At 37.9% G+C, this 18,402-nt stretch overlaps 1 protein-coding gene across 5 annotated transcripts in view; it reads right to left on the reverse strand.

Moving 5' to 3' along the window:
* LOC101716266 (argonaute RISC catalytic component 3) overlaps window positions 1-17,294 on the reverse strand; it is a 119,305-nt gene extending 102,011 nt beyond the window's left edge. For 2 of the 5 annotated variants that reach the window (XM_087215299.1, XM_021263315.2), the window contains exons 1-2: window positions 17,014-17,289; window positions 3,269-3,440 (exon numbers count right to left, since the gene is read on the reverse strand). In XM_087215299.1, the coding sequence (XP_087071425.1) occupies window positions 3,269-3,440; window positions 17,014-17,032 (191 nt within the window). In that variant the 5' untranslated portion in view covers window positions 17,033-17,289. Of the gene's footprint in view, window positions 1-3,268; window positions 3,441-17,013 lie in introns of all 5 variants that reach the window. The other 3 variants (XM_087215301.1, XM_021263316.2, XM_004850944.3) reach the window with 2 other exon arrangements.
* Between the last annotated feature and the right edge of the window lie 1,108 nt (window positions 17,295-18,402).

Genomic DNA, 18,402 nt, shown 5'->3' on the forward strand with positions numbered 1-18,402 from the left:
TAATATGAAGGCCCTGCGTTAAATCCCTGTACCACAAAAATCTAAAACAGTTACATGATAAAAAATGTTTTACATGGAAACATCTAAGTCACTAAAAAAAATTACTCATATAATATAATAAAGCAAGGCAAACTAAAGAGAAATGTAATTAGGGATGTCAACAGGATCATAAGTTAAAGCCAGAATGTATCATGCTAAGTTACTACATGTTATTTTCTCCCAAACTTAATAAATCAAGCATCTGTATGTTAAACTCTATGCTATGGAACTGCATTTGAACATAGGTAAAATAAAAAGATCAGCCTATAGACCTTATGAGATAAGAGTAGGGCACTGAATCTATATCCAGGTCTACACAATCCTCTCTATATCCTGTTGCTTCCTGCCCTCTACTATCTACTATCATACCCTTCTCTGTGTCTGTCTCTCTCTCTCTCTGACTTTCTCTGTGTGTCTGTGTGCGTCTCTCTCTCTTTCAGTACTGGGGATTGAAGCCAGGGTCTTTAAAATTGAGCCGTATCCCCAGCCCTTTTTAAATTTTGAGACAATCTCACTAAGTCAGCCAGGCAGGGCTCAAACTTGCTATCCTGCCCCAGCCTCCTAGACTGCTGGGGTTACAGGTGTGTGCCACTACACCCAGCTCATACTCATCTCATTTTACCTTTATAAGCTTTTCATTCGCTCTACTGAGTATTATATGTTAATCACTGAGTGAAGATCAGGGCTATGAAGACAATGAAAAAGAACATTCCTTTTTATGAAGGGGTTATACAAAGAACCAAAACTGACTAAAAACATCATAAAAGAAATATACACCAAGTACTAAAAGACAGAATAACCTAACACCTGAGTCCAGAGCTCAAAAAGTTTGTCTTAAAAATAATGGAATTTTGTAGAAACTGGCTAGAGCAAAACTAAGAAAGATATTCTCTACTAGGTTTTAGATGGTATTCTATAGGCAATGGGAAGCTAGTTAAATCTTTAAAGTAGGAGGATAGAGAGTAACATAATCAGATTATTTGTTTAAAATTTGAAAAAAAAAAAAAAAAAAAAAAAGGGCCAGAGATGTAGCTCAGTGTGAAGGACCTGGATTCAATGCCCAGGACTAGGGGAAAAGAGGGAGAAAAGATTAAAGAAAAATTTCTGAAATAAAAACAGTACTGCCTGCCTCGCAAGTGCAAGGTCCCGAGTTCGAGCCCCAGTACCAAAAAAAACAAAAACAAACAAACAAAAAACCAGTAAGGGGCCGGGGATTGCCACCTGCCTTGCAAGTGGAAGGTCCTGAGTTCGATCCCCAGTACCAAAAAAACCCAAAAAACAGTAAGACTTCATAACCAATAAGAGGTAAAAGGAAATGAAAAGCCTATGTTGGGAATTTAGGTAAGAAAAAAATATACAGTAGAATGAACAAAGTACAGCGGTGGGGATTGAAAAAAAGAGTTGTTTTGACCTTTTTTTGCAGTACTTTAGAGGCACATTTAGACAGCAGTCTAAAGTTTAGGGTAGGGGTGGAGGCTACAGTAGGGTTAGGAGTCATCTATTCATCATGATAGCTTAGTATCTCTGGACACACACACACAAATTTACTACTGCTACCCAAATTTCTACTAATGGTTTTATCAACCGAGATCCTTGTCTTCTCCCTTTACAAAAGATTTATAAAATAGTTTTAATAAGTTATCACAAAATCTCTTATTGTGAGATAGAGGGAGGAGGAAGGAGTGGGGAATGGGGTGAAAAAAGAATTACGATGTGTTGTGGGCCACTCTTTGCTTCTTATGTGGTGGCCCACTCATGCTGTAGGGTGCACTTCTCTTCCTACTTTTTTTTTTGGTACTGGGGATCAAACTCAAGACCTTGCACTTGCGAGGCAGGTGGCCGAATCACTGAGCTAAATCCCCAGCCTCTCTTTCTACTTTTAACTGGCCCAAGCTCACTCTCCAGCGGCTATTTCTTTTCCTACCTTTAATAAAACTTTGCTACCATTTGCATTTGTCTAGACCAATTCTTTGCTCTGGTCAGAAAGAACCTAGAAATCTCCTCCAGAAGGAGACTCCAGGAAAAAAAAACAAAGATGTGTTATGTATATGTATCAAGTCCCCATGGGAAATGTAATCATTATGTACTGCAAACATGTACCAATAACAATAAAAATTTAATAAAAAAAGAAAATTTCAAATTAAAAAAATAAAAATAAAACAATGTAGATAAAAAAATCTCTTTAGTGCTCATTCACTTTCAGGTATAACAGAATACTAATAATAAAGATGGCAAGTCCAAAAAAAAAATCAAATTGCCATCTGCTGCACAAGCGCAAGGACCCAAGTTCAATCCCCAGTAACAAAAAAAAAAAATCAGATTTTCCTATTTCTTCTGTGTCTTACTACCTCTACTGAATTATAAATTTTGACAAACTATGTACGTCTTAAATTAAAGCTCTTAATAATACTAATAAGAAAAGGCTGAGACAATATAAACCAAAAGGCTAAATTAAATATCACTGTTTTCTAAATGTGTTTCTTTTTAAATCAGAATATACTCAGCACACATTACATCACAAATTCCTTTTATAATCTCTGTATTGTCTAAGCTGCAATGAGAAATATATATGGTATTTGGGGGAGAGCAGAGGAAGCAGAATGATAAATCCTTACATATCATGTATACTTATTGCTATGGAAAAAGCAAGGAATATAAGAGAAAGCATGAAACCATGAGAATCACCATCTCACCCCCCCACTGCTACCATCATCACTGAATCTGAAAAGGAACACTACGAAACTGATAAGTAAGGTGAAGTGGAGAAGAAAAAGAAAGCACACATATATTACCTAGCAGCAATTAAAAAAAAGATATGCTCAGGATGCCAAGTCTGGTTCCAAGCATTAAAAAAAGGCATTTTTTTTAAGCATTTTTAAAAAATGGCATTTTCTATCATCACAAAGAAAACGTAAGAGCTCATTTATGATGGAATAATTTCTAGGATGTTTGCAGATTTTTCTCACAGTCACACCTCTGAAATACAATCAATTTCAAAACAAATTACCTGGTGCCAGGGATTTAGCTCAGTGGCACCATGCCTGCCTTGCAAGTGCAAGGTCCTGAGTTCGATTCCCAGTACCAAAAAAACCAAAACCAAACCCCAAAAACAAATTATCTGGTGTTTTTGGCCAAACTGTTATATATTGTCATTGTTATTCCAATATACAACATAATTACTAAACCAAATACAAATAGCAAAAGATCTCCACAGCTTCCTGATTCTTACCTGTTCACTCTCCTAGGACACTTGTCTGGTTTAATGTCTACCTCATAGAGGTAGACATCAATCTTTGGGATTTCAACTTGAAAACAGTTAGCCAGCAGTTTAATGGGTTTGCCCATGGTGCCATAGCCAGGTCTTCTGGGCACCATGAGTAGGGGCTGGGCCCCAACAGGTCCTGCCACAGAGAAGGAAAAAAGAGACTGTTACAAGCTGCATCTGATAATCTTGTCAGCAGGAGTACATTAGAATTGCTAAGTATAGCTGATAATAGTTACAGCTTAGTGATGAATGTTACATCATTCCTAATAACTCAACGCCTTTCACACCAAGTTTTTCTCTTTGTTAAAAACGAGCAAGTGCTCGGCATGGTGGCCCATACCTGTAATCCCAGCTCTCACGAGGCTGAGGCAAGAGGATCACCTCAAGTTTGAGGTCAGTCTGGGTTACATGGCAAATTCAAGGCCAGCCTGGGCTACACAGTGAGTTCAAGGCCAACTTGAACTACAAACTGAGACCCTTTCTCAGAAAACAAAGACAAAAACAAACACACACCAAAAACAAGCAACTTTGTTCTGGAAGGGGTAGAGCAAAGGGATGAAGGAACCCTGATGAGCATAAGTGCAAGTCAGACCCAAACTGTGTTAAGTAAGTGCAAAGTAAATGAAAAGAAAAAAGGCAAAACTTAACAAAACAAAAGCAATATATAATTAAAGATCAAACAGCACAAAATTGATTATTTTAAAAGATATATAAAATTGGTAACATTGTTTTGCTTTCTTCCCAGTACTGAGGATTGGACCCAGGACTTTCTACAGCCTAGACTCTACAATTGAAGCCTACAACTGCAGCCCTTTTTATTCTTTAATTTAGAGAAAGCATTTCACTAAATTGTCCAGGACGGCCTCAAATTTGCTATCTTCCTGCCTCAGCCTCCCAAGAAGCAGGGAATACAGGGAGGTGCCACCAGGTTCAGACAGGTAACATTTGATTTTTTTAAAAAAGGAGCAAAGGACTTAAGTAACCAATGCCAGAAGTGGGAAAAAAAAAAAAAAAAAGTGATATCGTGCTGGAGATCCTGAAAACAACACTGTACCAATAAATTTGACAATCTGGTGAAACAAATTCCTAGAGAAATACAATGTACTGACAAAAGAATACAAATCCCCCCCCCCAAAAAAAAGGAATACAAATTCTGCAAAGTACTCTACTAGTGGGAATGTAAAATGGTACAGTCACTTTGGAAAAGAGTGGTTCCTCAAAAAATTAAAAATAGGATTAACGAATTATCTAGTAATTCTTCTGGAGATACACATATATATTTTCCCCCAAAGAATTGAATGAAGAGGGCTGGGAATTTAGCTTAGTGGTCTCGCCACCTGCCTCGAAAGCACAAGGTCCCAAGTTCGATCCCCAGTACCAAAAAGAAAAAAAATTACTCAAGAATTGAATGAAGAGATATTGGTACATTCATGTTCACTGGAGCATTATTTACAACACCAGAAAGTGGAATCAACTGAAGTGCCCACCGGTGGATAAATGGTTAAACAAAATGTGGTATATATACACGATGGAAAAATATTCAACCTTGAAAAAGAAAAAATTCTGATACATGTAATGATATATTACATTGTAATGAAGATAAACCTTGAGGACATAATGCTAAGTGAAACCACCAGTCACAAAAAGATAAGTACTGTGTTAGCCCCTTATATTAGAGGCCTAGAGTAGACAATTTTATAAAAGACACTGTAGAAGTTTGGTTGCTAGGGGATATGGCAGGAGCTAACGGGGAGTTGTTTAATGGTATAGTTTCAGTTTTGCGAATTGTGGAGTCTGGCTGCACAACCATGTAAAGGTACTTACACCAGGGAACCGTACATTTTAAAGCATTAAGATGATAAATTTAATGACCTGTATCTTACCACAATTTTGTTTTTTTGGGGTTTTTTTGGTATCAGGGATCGGGACCTTGTGCTTGCGAAGTAGGTGGCGGAACCACTGAGCTAAATCCCCGGCCCCTTACCACAATTTTTTTACAAAAGCCTAAGTGATACATAGCATGTATTTATTTATTGATTAACTGATTGATTGACTGATTGGTACCGGGGATCAAACTTGGGTCCTTGCGCTTGTGGGGCAGGCGGCAGCACCACTGAGCTAAATCCCCGGCCCCTATTGATTTAATTTTTAAAAAACTTTTTGGAGGTATTGGGAGATTGAACTTAGGACCTCTGCCTTGAGCTATATCCCCTGCCTTTCTTTCTTTTTTTTTTTTTTCAGTACCATGGATCGAACTCAAGACTTTTTGATTGCAAATCAGGTGCGGTGCCACTGAGCTAGATCCCTGGCCCCTTATTTTTTATTTTGAGAGAGGGCCTGGCTAAAGCGAAAAACTGGTCAGCTGGGCTCAAACTTGTGATCCTCCTGCCTTAGCATCCCAGAGAGCTGGGATTACAGGTGTGCCTACCATGCTCAGCTTTTTAAAATTTTTGACTGAATGAATGCGTTTCACTCTGTGGTACCATTTAATTTTTTTTTTTTTTTTTTTTTTTTGGTAGCAGGGATTGAACTCAGGTCATTGTGCTTGCGCAGCAGGCGGCAAAACCACTGAGTTAAATCCCCTGCCCACCATTAAATTTTTAAAGCTCAAAATATTACAGCTTCATTACTCAAAGTTCAAATAATAAATTCAGTTAATAAATAACTTATCTGAATAAATTAAAACTTATGTTTAAAAAATTCTAGGGAAAAAAAAAGCCGTACTGTGTTAACACCTATAAACTCAACACACCACTCTGGGAGGTTGAGGCAAGAAGATCACAAGTTTGAGCCCCGCTTATACAACTCGGCGAGAACCTAGCTCAAAAAAAAAAGAAAAGAAAAGAAGGCCAGGGATTTAGCTCAGTGGTTCCACCATCTGCTTCGCAAGCACAAGGTCCAGAGTTTGATCCCCAGTACCAAAAAACAAAAAGAAAAAAATTTAAAACCTGAAAGGCTTAAAACTATTTGAAAACTGTAACTATTTCCACATATATCAACAACAAACAAACAAACAAAACCCCTGAAGATCCAGATGGCTTCACTAGAAAATTACATCAAACATTTAGGGAAAAATACAATACCAATCTTACACAAACCCTTCCAGAGAATAAGAAAAAAGTAAACATCCCCCAATTCAATTTATGATGTCAGAAAATACTCTGACAAGATACTAAAACCTGACAAAGCATTATGAAAAAGAAAAATCATTCATGAACACACATACAAAAATCCTCACAAAATTTTAAATTAAATCCAGCAATATATGAAAAGGATCTATTGGGAATAAAAGTTAACTTTATTCAGTATGGATGAAAGAACATTAAAAGATTGCCTGAAACATTTGTTTTTAAATTTGCTTTCATACATTTCTAAAAAATCTCTTCCAAGAACGTAATTTTTTCTACTATCTTACAGGAAAGATTTTACCTTTTCTAAAAATAAGTAATAGTATAGAAATTCTAGGCTAGGCCATGTCTAGCACTGTCACTTATGTAACTATTTGACCATTGCCAAATACTTATGGGGATGGGGGGATCTGTTTCCTGATCTACAAAATGGGGATAATAACTGGCTTGCCTTTTTAAAAATGATTGTCAGGATCAGATTAGATAATGTATAACAGCTAAAACTTAGCAAGATCTTAACTGTATCTTGGGCAATGTGCTGATCCCCAGTTCCAAAAAATAAAATAAAATAAATAAAATATATCAATCTTAATTTACTTCAAAGATATTAATCAATCACAGTGTGTAAAACTTATTTGGATCCTGACTCAAAAATGAAAGAAGATCCCTAGATTCAATCCAGAGGACTGCGGTAGGTGGTGAGGTAGGTGGTAGATATAGTTATGTTAAAGTAGATTTGAAATATAAAGACTTGTTGTTATTATTATTCTGTGATATTGGTACTGTGTCTATGAGTCCAGGGCCGGGAATTTAGCTCAGTGGTTCCACCACCTGCCTTGCAAGCGCAAGGACCGGAGTTTGATCCCCAGTACCAATAAATAAATAAATAAATAAATAAAGAGTCCATATCTTTTATAGATACTAAGTACTTCTGAGTGAAACATATCATATCTAGAATATGCTTAAAAAAATACAAAAGAAAAAGCTGGGCATGGCGGTGAAACCTGTAATCCCAGCACTTGGTAGTCTAAGGCAGGGGGACTGACATTAGTTCAAGGGCAGTCTGGGCTACATAGTGAGTTCAAGGAAAGCCTGAACTACATACCAAGCAAGACCCATTTCATAAAACAAAAAACAGGGCCGGGGATTTAGCTCAGGGGTTCCTGCACCTGCCTCGCAAGCGCAAGGTCCCAAGTTCGATCCCTGGTACCAAAAAAAAAAAAAAAAAAAAAAAAAAAAACGGCCAGGGATTTAGCTCAGTGGTTTCGCCGCCTGCTGCGCAAGTGCAAGGACCTGAGTTCGATCCCCGGTACCAAAAACAAACAAACAAAAAACAAAACAAAACAAAAAAACCTCACATACACATGCAAATACAGAGGAGAGGAAAGTAGAAGGGTTATTACTAGATGTGGGTTGATGATTGTTTTGGTTTGGGTTATAGGTACACGGGAGTTTATTGTACAATTCTGCCTATGGGTATATATTCTAAATTTTCTGTAATAAAATGTCTTCTAGAATAAGCAGAGAAGAAAGGTCATTTTCTTTTCATACTTATTCTCTTTTTACTCCCCTATTGAACAGATAAAGAAATTAAGGTCAAAATCAAAATCAAAGTTGCACAAAATCAAAATTAATTTTTAAAAGACTATTTTTACAGCTGTTTTAAACTCAAAGAAAAATTGATGGGAGGTTAGATTTACCAATGCTCCCTGCCTCTATATATTCACTATCAACATCCCTCACATTTGTTACAACTGAACCTACATTGACACATTATTAATGTCACAGTTAATTTGAGAACCAGAATGTCTCCAAAACCTATGCTTTTTACACTACCATATATCACATTTTTTAAACCAATCTTTTCTCCATTATTTGTCTGGTGCACTTCATTCAATCTGACAAAAGCCAAAATTCTGTTTCATGAGTAAGCAATGAACAATATTCTAATGGAAGAAACATTTTTGTGAATACATTATGCTTCCAATTCCAGAAGTATATTTTAGTTATTTAATGAATACATAGCCAGTTGTGGGGGCACATACCTGTAATCCCAGCCACTCAGGAGGCTGAGGTACTGGGAGTGTAAGTTCACCACAATGCTAGGCCACATAGTGAAATTCTGTCTAAAAATATAATAAGAAGGGCTGGGATATCTAGCTCAGTGTCCCTAACTTTAATCACCACTACTTGGGAAAACAAAAACAAAAAATACACACACACACACAAATATATTACCACAGTCTTGAAAATGTAATTACACGGACATACAAAACAATATCTGGAATTTCTTTTTCAATTTTTATTTTTTATTAGTACATACTTGCAGTACATAATTATTACAATTCCTCCTGGGAGTTGGTACACATACATAACACCTCTTAATTCTTTTCTTCATCCCCTTTCCGTACCCCCTCCCCCTCTATGGCTTGGTCCCTTTCCTTTTTCTTTCTTTGGTACTGGGGATCGAACTCAGGACCTTGCGTTTACAAGGCAGATCCGGGCACCACTGAGCTAAATTCCTAGCCTGGTCCCTTTCCCTTTTGCAAAAGATCTATCTTGCTATTTCCTATTATCTTTTATTTGGCTATTTATATTTTGGGTTTCTCAAGTAAGAGAAATCATGCAATGATTAACCTTGTGTGTCTGATTTATTTCACTTATGGTCTCAAGGTACATCCATTTTCCTACAAATGACTCAAGTTTAGCCTTCTTTATGGCAGAGTAGTACTCCATTGTGTATAAATACATTCTTCATCCATTCATCTGTTGATGGATATATAGGCTGCTTCCAAGATTCAGCTATTATATGAGTTGTGCTGCTATAAAGATGGTTATGTATGTATTACTGTCATATATCTTTTAACTCCTTTGGGAAAATACCTAGAAGGGGATAGCTGGGTCAAACTGAATTTTTAGTTTTAGGGTTTTTTTTTTTAGGAATCTCCATACTTATTTTCATAATGGCTGAACTAGTTTACATTCCTACCAACAATGTAGAAGGGTTCCTTTTCCCTTGCAGCCTCTCCAGCATTATTTGATTTCGATTATACCCATGCTTTGTGAAGTAAAATCAAATTCTCAGTATTGTTTTAATTTGCACTTCTCTAATGGCCACTGACATTGAACATTTTTTATGTTACTTATTAGCCATTTGTACTTCTTCTTAGAAGTGTCTATTCATTTCAGTTGCCCATTTTTTGATTCTGTATTTTATATGAAGGGGCCTATTTTTTTGAGTTCTTTATATATTCTACATATTAGTCCTCTATCTGAAGAATACCTGGCAAAAAAAAATTTTCCCATTCGGTGGATTGTCTCTTCACATTGTTGATTGTTTCTATTGCTGTGCAGAAGCTTTTTAATTTTATATGACCCCATTTGTTGATTCTTGATGTTATTTCTTGCACTAGTCATTAAGTCTGTTCCACCACCTGCCTTGAAACTGCAAGGACCCAAGTTCGATCCCTGGTACCAAAAAAAAAAAAAGAAAAAAGCAACTAGTCATTAAGTCTGAAGTTAAGTAATAGCCTACAGTAAATGTGAGTGATAAACGCAGTGAGTTAAGTGTGATACATGTCTGCAATCTGGGTACTCTGGGAGGTAAGGCAGGGATCATAAATTTAAGACCAGCCTGGGCAACTTAACAACTTGGCAAGACCCTGTTTTAAAATAAAAAATTTAAATTAAAAGGGAAGGAGAGTTGCAATGGCTAGAAATGTAGCTCAATGCAAAGACCCTGGGTTAAAGCCCCACTACGAAAAGAGAGAGAGAGAAAAAAGCAATCAGTAAATCAAAATCAGCCACTGCATATACTATAGTATAGTATATTAATAAATTATGGGATTTTCACTGGAACTTCTGCTTTAATATTCAAAGAATACCTATTTCAATAATTCTACTTCTAGGAATTTATCTTTAAGTATTGGGCCAACTTACAAAAACCTATGTAGTATACTAGGATACTTAGCACACAGTTTTATTCATAATAATGAAACACTGAAAAAAACTAAACCACTGCCAATGAGACTAAATAATATATAGAAAAAAATTTAAATGTTATGCAGTAAAAATTATTATATTGCCACACAGATGCAAATAATGACATGTTATAACTATTGATGATACATAACTGAGAAGAAAAAGCAGGCCCCAGGTTCAATTCCTAATACCAAAAAAAACAAATTCATAAAATGGATGCTTAAAAAAGATATGGAAGAGGGCCGGGAATTTAGCTCAGTGGCACTGCGCCTGCCTCATAAGCGCAAGGTCCTGAGTTCGATCCCTGGTACCAAAGACAAACAAACAACAACAAAAAAAGATATGGAAGAAAAAATTACTAGTTCTATCTGGAAGATATTATTATTTTCAGTTTCTATTTTAGACATTCCTGTACTGTTTTTTTTTGTTTGTTTGCTGGATTGGTTTTCTTTTTTTTTTTTGGTACCGGGGATAGAGCTCGGATCCTTGCGCTTGTGAGGCAGGCACTGGAACCACTGAGCTAAATCCCCGGCCCCTCCTATACTGTTTTTTAAAATAGTAAACATGTTATAAACAAAAAAATATTTTTATTTTAGAAAAATATATTGATCTCTACATTTGACATAGTAAAATGCCTCTGATTTTATACATTTATTTATTTATTGTGGTGCTGGAAATCGAACTCAAGGCCTCACGCTTGCCAGGCAGGTGCTGTGCCACTGAGCTACATTCCCGGCCCTGATTTTTTTTTTTTTTTTGGTACTGGGGATTGAACTCTGGTCCTTGTGCTTGCTAGGCAGGCGGTGGAACCACTGAGCTAAATCCCCCCGCCCCGGCCCTGATTTTATACATTTTAAACCAAGGCCAACTCAAAAACATTAGTATGGGACTTTGGTAAGCTCCTATCTGCTAATTTGAAATTCCTCTTATTCATTTAATAAATCTTTCCAAATATATTGTATTGTACTTATTATCACACTCACATTTACTATGTTTACTAAATCACTTCCAGAACATTCAGTCTATTGAGGGTTAAATTTCTCAGAGGGTAGGTATGGGGAAGTTTTTTTGGTACCAGGGATCAAACTCGGGACCTTGCACTTGGGAGGCAGGCAGCAGGACCACTGAGGTAAATCCCCAGCCCAGGGAGAAGAGTTTTTTTTTTTTTTTTGGTACCAGGGATCGAACTCTGGACCTTGTGCTTGCGAGGCAGGCGGCAGAACCACTGAGCTAAATCCCTGGCCCAAGAAGAGTTTTTAAAAAGGCATTTTGTCCCCTGAAAATAAGAGGAGACATTATCTAAGTAGCCCATTAACAATGTATTCTTTAAACAATTTTAAAATTCAGAAAAATATTCTCTTATTCTAAAAGATTTAGAAATCAATCAGAATAAAAGTATTAGTAATGACTTAAAAACAGTATTATGTAAGCCTACAATTGAGAACATTTTCTTACAAAATTTTCTTTCATTTATAAAAAACCTAAAAGTACCTCATGTCTATGTTCTACAGATCCTGTCTGATTTCCCAAGAACATGACAATTTGGAAATAATATATAAAATAACTGGCTGATATAAAACTGAGTTCTTTCTGATTATTTTATTAAACTGACATCCCAAACAAATGCACATAATTTTTTTTTTATTTTAACAAAGCTACAAAAAGTCCACATGAGAGAAAGTATTGTGTGATAAGGTTTTGCTGAATTTCAATAGTCTTTTTTTTTTTTAAGCAGTGGCTAGCTAAAGAAAGTCGTTAATATTAACACAGATAATGGCAGAAAACCACAAAAACTCCAAATACAGAAAGGCTGTTCATGTATACTAACAGCATAACCATTATGGTTGAAAAACCACACAATATTCTTTCTCCCATCTGTTTTGTTAATGAGCCAAGAATGAGGGTCTATTGAGTATCCTAGACAACTGATTTAGACACTAGGAATGTCTGGTAAATAATGTTTATCCCAACACTTTGAAACTAAACAGGACTAGAAAAGATAATGATCTTAAATAAATTATCATTTTAGTTTTATCTTTTAGAAAATGGAACTATCACTTCGGGCTTTTTTTTTCCCTATCCATTTAAAAAACCAAAACCAAGATTTATAAATCACTTTTTTAAGGTCCTAGTTTTAGGTAAGTACTGTAAGAGAATATGCTTTTTACATTAACAAAATATTGTTTTTAATTCATGTTCCAAGTAGATTCTCAAGAACTTTAACAATATAGAAACCAATGTAACTAGATAACTATTATAAAGTAAACCCGTATTCAACTAGAATCCAACAGCTTAAGACAATCTGGCAAGAATTTGTCTCTGAGCTAGGGTTTTTCCATAGACAACACTGAACTCTTCCAGGAACTACCCCCTTTACAGGGCCCCAGGCCTTGCTATATACTGTCAGGCCAGGCTTATGGAACCAAAAATGTAATGATCCCAATGAATATATAAAGTAATATAGTATAAGTAAATTCTAAATTACCAATTTATTACATAAAAATCTCCCAAAGAAAAAAAATTAAGCACCTACATTCTTTTCATTCAATGGCATTGCTTTCTAAAATAATTTAATTCCTTATTTTTAAAAAATAACTAAATTAGCTTAGAATTGGATTTTAAAATATAAAGAATGGTATGGTTATATCAGGGCGATGGAATCATGTTTTTCATTATTTTTTTGGTACTGGGCATCAAACTCGGGTCCTTGCGCTTACGCAGCAGGCGGCAAAACCACTGAGCTATATCCTCAGCCCTAAAGTCTGTTTTTTTTAAAAAAAGATGCTTCTTGACTCTTTTCAATTTTCCCTCAGAGCATCCCACCACTGAAAGAAAAATTAAATTCGAAAACAAAAACAAAATAAGCATGCACATTTATAAACAGGACCAGTCATAAACAGTAAATACTAAAAAACAAACAACAAACTACAAAAGCACTCCAAAACAGCACAAGTTAAAATTTAAGAGACAATTCAACAAAATGACTTTTACTACTCTCCAAGTTCAAGCCCAACAAAAAGAGTAGCAGTCATTTTTTTCCTTCAAGACAAAATTTATGTAACAATACAGATACCTACAAAGTGATAAAGTTTGTTTTAAACACTACACTGAGAACCTACGGCATATTTTAGCATTCTGAATCCACAACTCTTATTCTCATCCAAATCCCATTCCTGATTTAGTTTTAGCTTCCTATACATTCAATTTTCCCTCCTTTGAAACGTGGTCCCTAATGACTTTTTGTTTGTTTACTATTTAAGAAAGAACTCTAACAACTAGTCAAAAACAAATTTAAATGTTTAAGAAGCAGTCTAGTTACTTTTACATGATTGCACAACTACCAAACATTTCAAATAAATTTACATGTCACTAATTTATGGTAAAAGTAAATGTTTTTCTTCCATTGTTAAGTAAGTATAATTTCTCCCTAAACAATAGTCTGACTTTATCTAAAAATAGACTAGAGTAGTACAGTTCTAAAAAATAATAGGTCTTCAAGCAAAGTGGTAGCTAGATGAACATTTCTGCTGCTCCTATTCCCATTATATTTGGAAATAAAACATAACCTATACTCAGTTCAGCTGTAGTTGGACCATAAAAATTAGGGTTTCACAAGTTTGTGTGAGTAATTTGCACAGATGCTAAACTATTATTTTAAAATAAATATGCAGCCAGGAGTGGTGGTGCATGGGTGCACGCCTCTCATCCCAGCACTCGGGAGGCTGAGGCAGGAGGATCACTGGGAGTTTGAGGCCAGCCTGGGCTGCATAGTAAATTAAGGACAGCCTGAACTGCCTAGTGAGGCCCTGTCTCAAGATAAATAAAATAAAATAAAAATGCACCTCTTCTGGTTAAATCAAAACAGATGATACTAAACCAGTAGATTATACAGAACAAATTTATAATCATTGAAAATATTTCATGTGAAAAAGGACATAAGTCTGGTGTGGTGGTGCACAACTACTGGGATATCCCAGCACTCTGGGAGGCTGAGGTAGGAGGATCTCAAATTCAAGCCCTGGCAATTTAATAGACTTGGTGAGACCCTGTCCAAAATAAAAATAAAAATAAAAATGGGCTAGGGATGTAGCTAAGTGCAAAGGCTCTGGGTTCAGTCCTCAGCCAGGGGATAATGTGGAGGATAGACAAATACCAACTTTTAGTAAGGAATTATTCACCAATAAGCAATTAATATGGTATTTGTATTTGAAGTCCTCTAATGTACTAAATTAAGTTTCCTATGTATCCATGTAGCAATCTGAACTTAAAACATCCTGTCATGATTCGTGGTTATCTCCATCCTAAAGAAAAACAACAGAAATGGAAAGCCAACATTCAATATTAAAAAACTTTGCATCTGAAACATTTTTAATTAAAATATGCATCTAACAAATTCTGAATTTAAAATTTAGTTGCATATAACTATGCTTTAAACTTCATTTAGTATAACAATTATATATATCAGAAGAATAAGGAAAAATTGTTTTGTTTTGGTTTTTTTGGTACTGGCGATGGAACTCAGGTCTTTGCGCTTGCTGTAGCAGGCGGCGAAACCACTGAGCTAAATCCCCGGCCCAAGAAAAATTGTTTTTAACAATGATAACCTTATACTTTATCTTCACTACTAGACTGCTATCATCACACAAACTGCACTCAAGAATGAACTTCACATTTCAAAACAGCCAAGGATATGGCTGATAGAATTATCTAACAATACTTCCTCAATGTAAAGACAGGTAAATGAGTATGTTTTCACAAGAGAAGAACCACCCCAAAGAAAAAAAAAGATAAAACATTTTCTGAGCCATATTTGGGCTAGGTGTACTAATTGGCTAGGTGGTTTGATGTCAAGTATTTTCGAGGATGTTCCTCATATATCAGGTTATACAGTGAACCCTCAAGTTATGACCAGCCTGACATACGAAAAACTTGGGTTAATTAGGTTAATGAAAGATTCAGCTGCCTCTTGTTATCTATAGCGTGTATCCAGTTAAATATCCAGATCTCAGCTGTACTGACTTACAACCAACTTCCATTACAACGAATCAACCCAGTTCATAAGGGTCCATTGTATTTTCATATGTAAAAACCCAAAGGAAAAAAAAAATCTTTAAATTTTCTTTGAAGTATTCTCAAAAGGTTTAGAATGATTAATAAACAGCTTAACTTTCGTGTTTAGTTTTCCAGGAATGACAACAGTTAGTCACATAACAGTAAGAACAAATACTATGGTAGAAAATTTAAAAAGAGCAAGATAGTTTTGGAAATATACAAACCAATAATAAATGAGTCTTCACAATCTAAACAAATTTTCTGTTTTAAAGAAGATATGGAGAAGGCAAAAAGTGGAACCAGAGAAATGGTAGAAATTGAGTAGAGAAAATTCTGTGCGATAAAACTTGTAAGAAACTCCCCTCTCAATTTTTCCACTCACAATTTGAATGCCTTTGTGCATCCACTTGACAATTATACTCCTTTCATGAAACTTCATGAAAACTTCAACAAAGTTTTCACGTCTTTGGTTTCTTTTATGTAAATTTTCTTAAGTTTATGCACCTCTTAAATTGAGAAAGAGATGTGAAATTCATAGACCTGTGATGCCATAGTAACTAGACATGACCCCTCCAGATATTTTGAAAATGATAAATTAGTGGTCATCTGGATGAAACGTACTTTAAAATATGACATAAGAGCATGGTCATCTAGTAAGCAAACCGTTATGTAACGCCTATTTTATATCCCTCAATTAATCCTAAAGAGTACCTTTTCTTTCTTTTTTCCTGGTAGAGGGATTCAATCCAGGGCCTTCCGCATGCCAGCCAAGTGCTCTACCACCGAGCTACATCCCTAGCCCTTCTTTTTCTTTCCATAAGACAAGTATAGTCCATGTTGCAATTTTTCCGGAAGACTGCACCCCCACCCCCACCTCGAGAAAACAATTTTCCCAAATTTCAAATTTCCAGGAATATTACAATTGCTTCTTTAAGGAACAGCGAATGAAGAGACACTGTCAGTGATTTCAAGATCCACCTCCTCATATAAGCAGTGGTCAAGGCCGATAAAAGAGACATTTTCAAGCTCCTCAGAAACTACACATCATACTGCCACAAACATAGGAGAACTCCAGGATGGAGGTAATGCCAGCCTGCATCTGACGTAGCACCAACACCTACTTCAAACTTAATCGCATCCGTTATCTCAGTGCATCTTCACAACCACCCCAAGAAATAGGTAAGGGAGATGGCTGGCCACCCCCCTCCACCGGGCACACTACGCGGCTAAAGGAACCGCACGCCGTCACAACTCCACCTGGAAAACAATAGCGAAGGCAAACTCCACTCTCCTTGAAGAAAAGCGCAGGGGGCGGTAGGGTAATAATGGATCGCCTAGATAACTCCCAACTGAAGCCCTTCGCGGCAATTTCGCCAATGCCACGGCCCCGGGAAAACTGCGGCGGGGTTGCGGGGAGGCCGCTGGCGGGGCAAGAAACCCAGCGACGCCCGCCCCGCGCGCACCTGGGCCAGCGCGAGCGCGCGACGATGCCCGGGCGACAACCGCGGGATGACACCATACGCCCCCGGTCCAGCGGCTCCGACTCACCTGCAGAGCCGATTTCCATTCATGGAGCTGGGGGCAGAGCTTCGGGCGAGAACGGCACCCGCCACCCGCGCGAGGAGGCGGCAAGGGAGCCCCGAGGCGGAGGCGATGCGGCTCCCCTCAGAACCGCACTCCGCGCTCTGTGCCGGAAGAGCTGCCGTCGGGAGACCGCCCCGCACCAGGCGAGAGCGAGAAAAGGATCCAGGCGAGGATAGGAGAGCCCGTGCGGAACTTGCGTAGCCCGCGGCCGCTCACGCACTCCCGCCCCACGCCAGCGAGCAGCCGCTCTGCCGGGGGCCGCCCCGGAAGCCCGCCGGCGTCAGTTCCGCCGCCAGGCCCGCTCGGGGTCCACGGCTCGCCTCTGGGCCCGAGCCTTGCGGGAGCGCGGTCGGCGGTGCAGCCAGAGACATCCCCAAGGGGTGGGGCATCGGCACAGCTTACCTGAGAGCGTCGTTTACCTGGAGCTGGCTAGGGATCGGCCAGGGCCACCCTCCAACCCCTCGCGCCCCTCCTGGTTGCGCAGTCCCACAGGCAGTCGAGGGACTACCGGAATTGGTACCTCCAATCCGTACTTAAACGATTTTTTTTTTCTTTTGAAGGAGAGGGATGTACAAAATAGTTTGGGCACAAAGGATTAAGGAAACAGGACATTGCTGGGCATGGTGACGCGTGCTTATAATCGCTAGCTCCAGCCAAGTCTGGGCAGTTAAGCGATTTAGCGAGATCCTGCCTCAAAGTTTTAAAAAAGGATGGGTAGTAGTTTAGAGCGAAGGTTCTGCGTTCAATCTCTAGTACCCGAAGAAAAGAAGACATTACACAAACATATGAAATGGTTTCCGTGTTTAAAACTCTTTAATAGCGCCTTGTCATACTGAAAAATCCACCTTTCTACGGTTAAGGGTGCCCAGCACAAGGGAGCTCCTGTTTTTTCAAGACTGGCCCTCAAAACCTTGCTACAGCTGAACTGGTCGACTTCCAATTCCCCCCGCGCGACGCCAAGCGCTTCTCTTTGCTGACTTGGAGCCTCTCTGGTTTTGGATCCTTTGGCCAGGAATCCTCTCTTCCCACCTTCCCTCCCTCTCCTCTCAATGCCAGGCCGCTTCTTTTCCTACCTTCTTGTAAGCCATCTCAGAGCAGCCTTTCCTGGGCCACCAGTCTATGGTGGGGCACCGTTTGTTATTCTAGTATTTCCTTAGTAATGCTTCTCGCAGTCTGTAGTTTGTTGTCTACTTATTTCACTGTCCATCTCCCCACTAGAATGTAAGTACTAAAAGGAAACTCCAGCACACCGTCAGTAGAGCCTTAAAAATATTCATTGCTTTAGTGAAACCTGATATTACTTTATGCAGGCAGAGCAATGATTCATGATTTTAAGCTGTGCCCCTGGGCGTC

Source organism: Heterocephalus glaber, unplaced genomic scaffold (genome assembly GCF_053883595.1).
Source record: "Heterocephalus glaber isolate CG9 unplaced genomic scaffold, H.glaber_assembly_v1.0 deba00001452, whole genome shotgun sequence".
NCBI classification, from domain to species: domain Eukaryota; kingdom Metazoa; phylum Chordata; class Mammalia; order Rodentia; family Bathyergidae; genus Heterocephalus; species Heterocephalus glaber.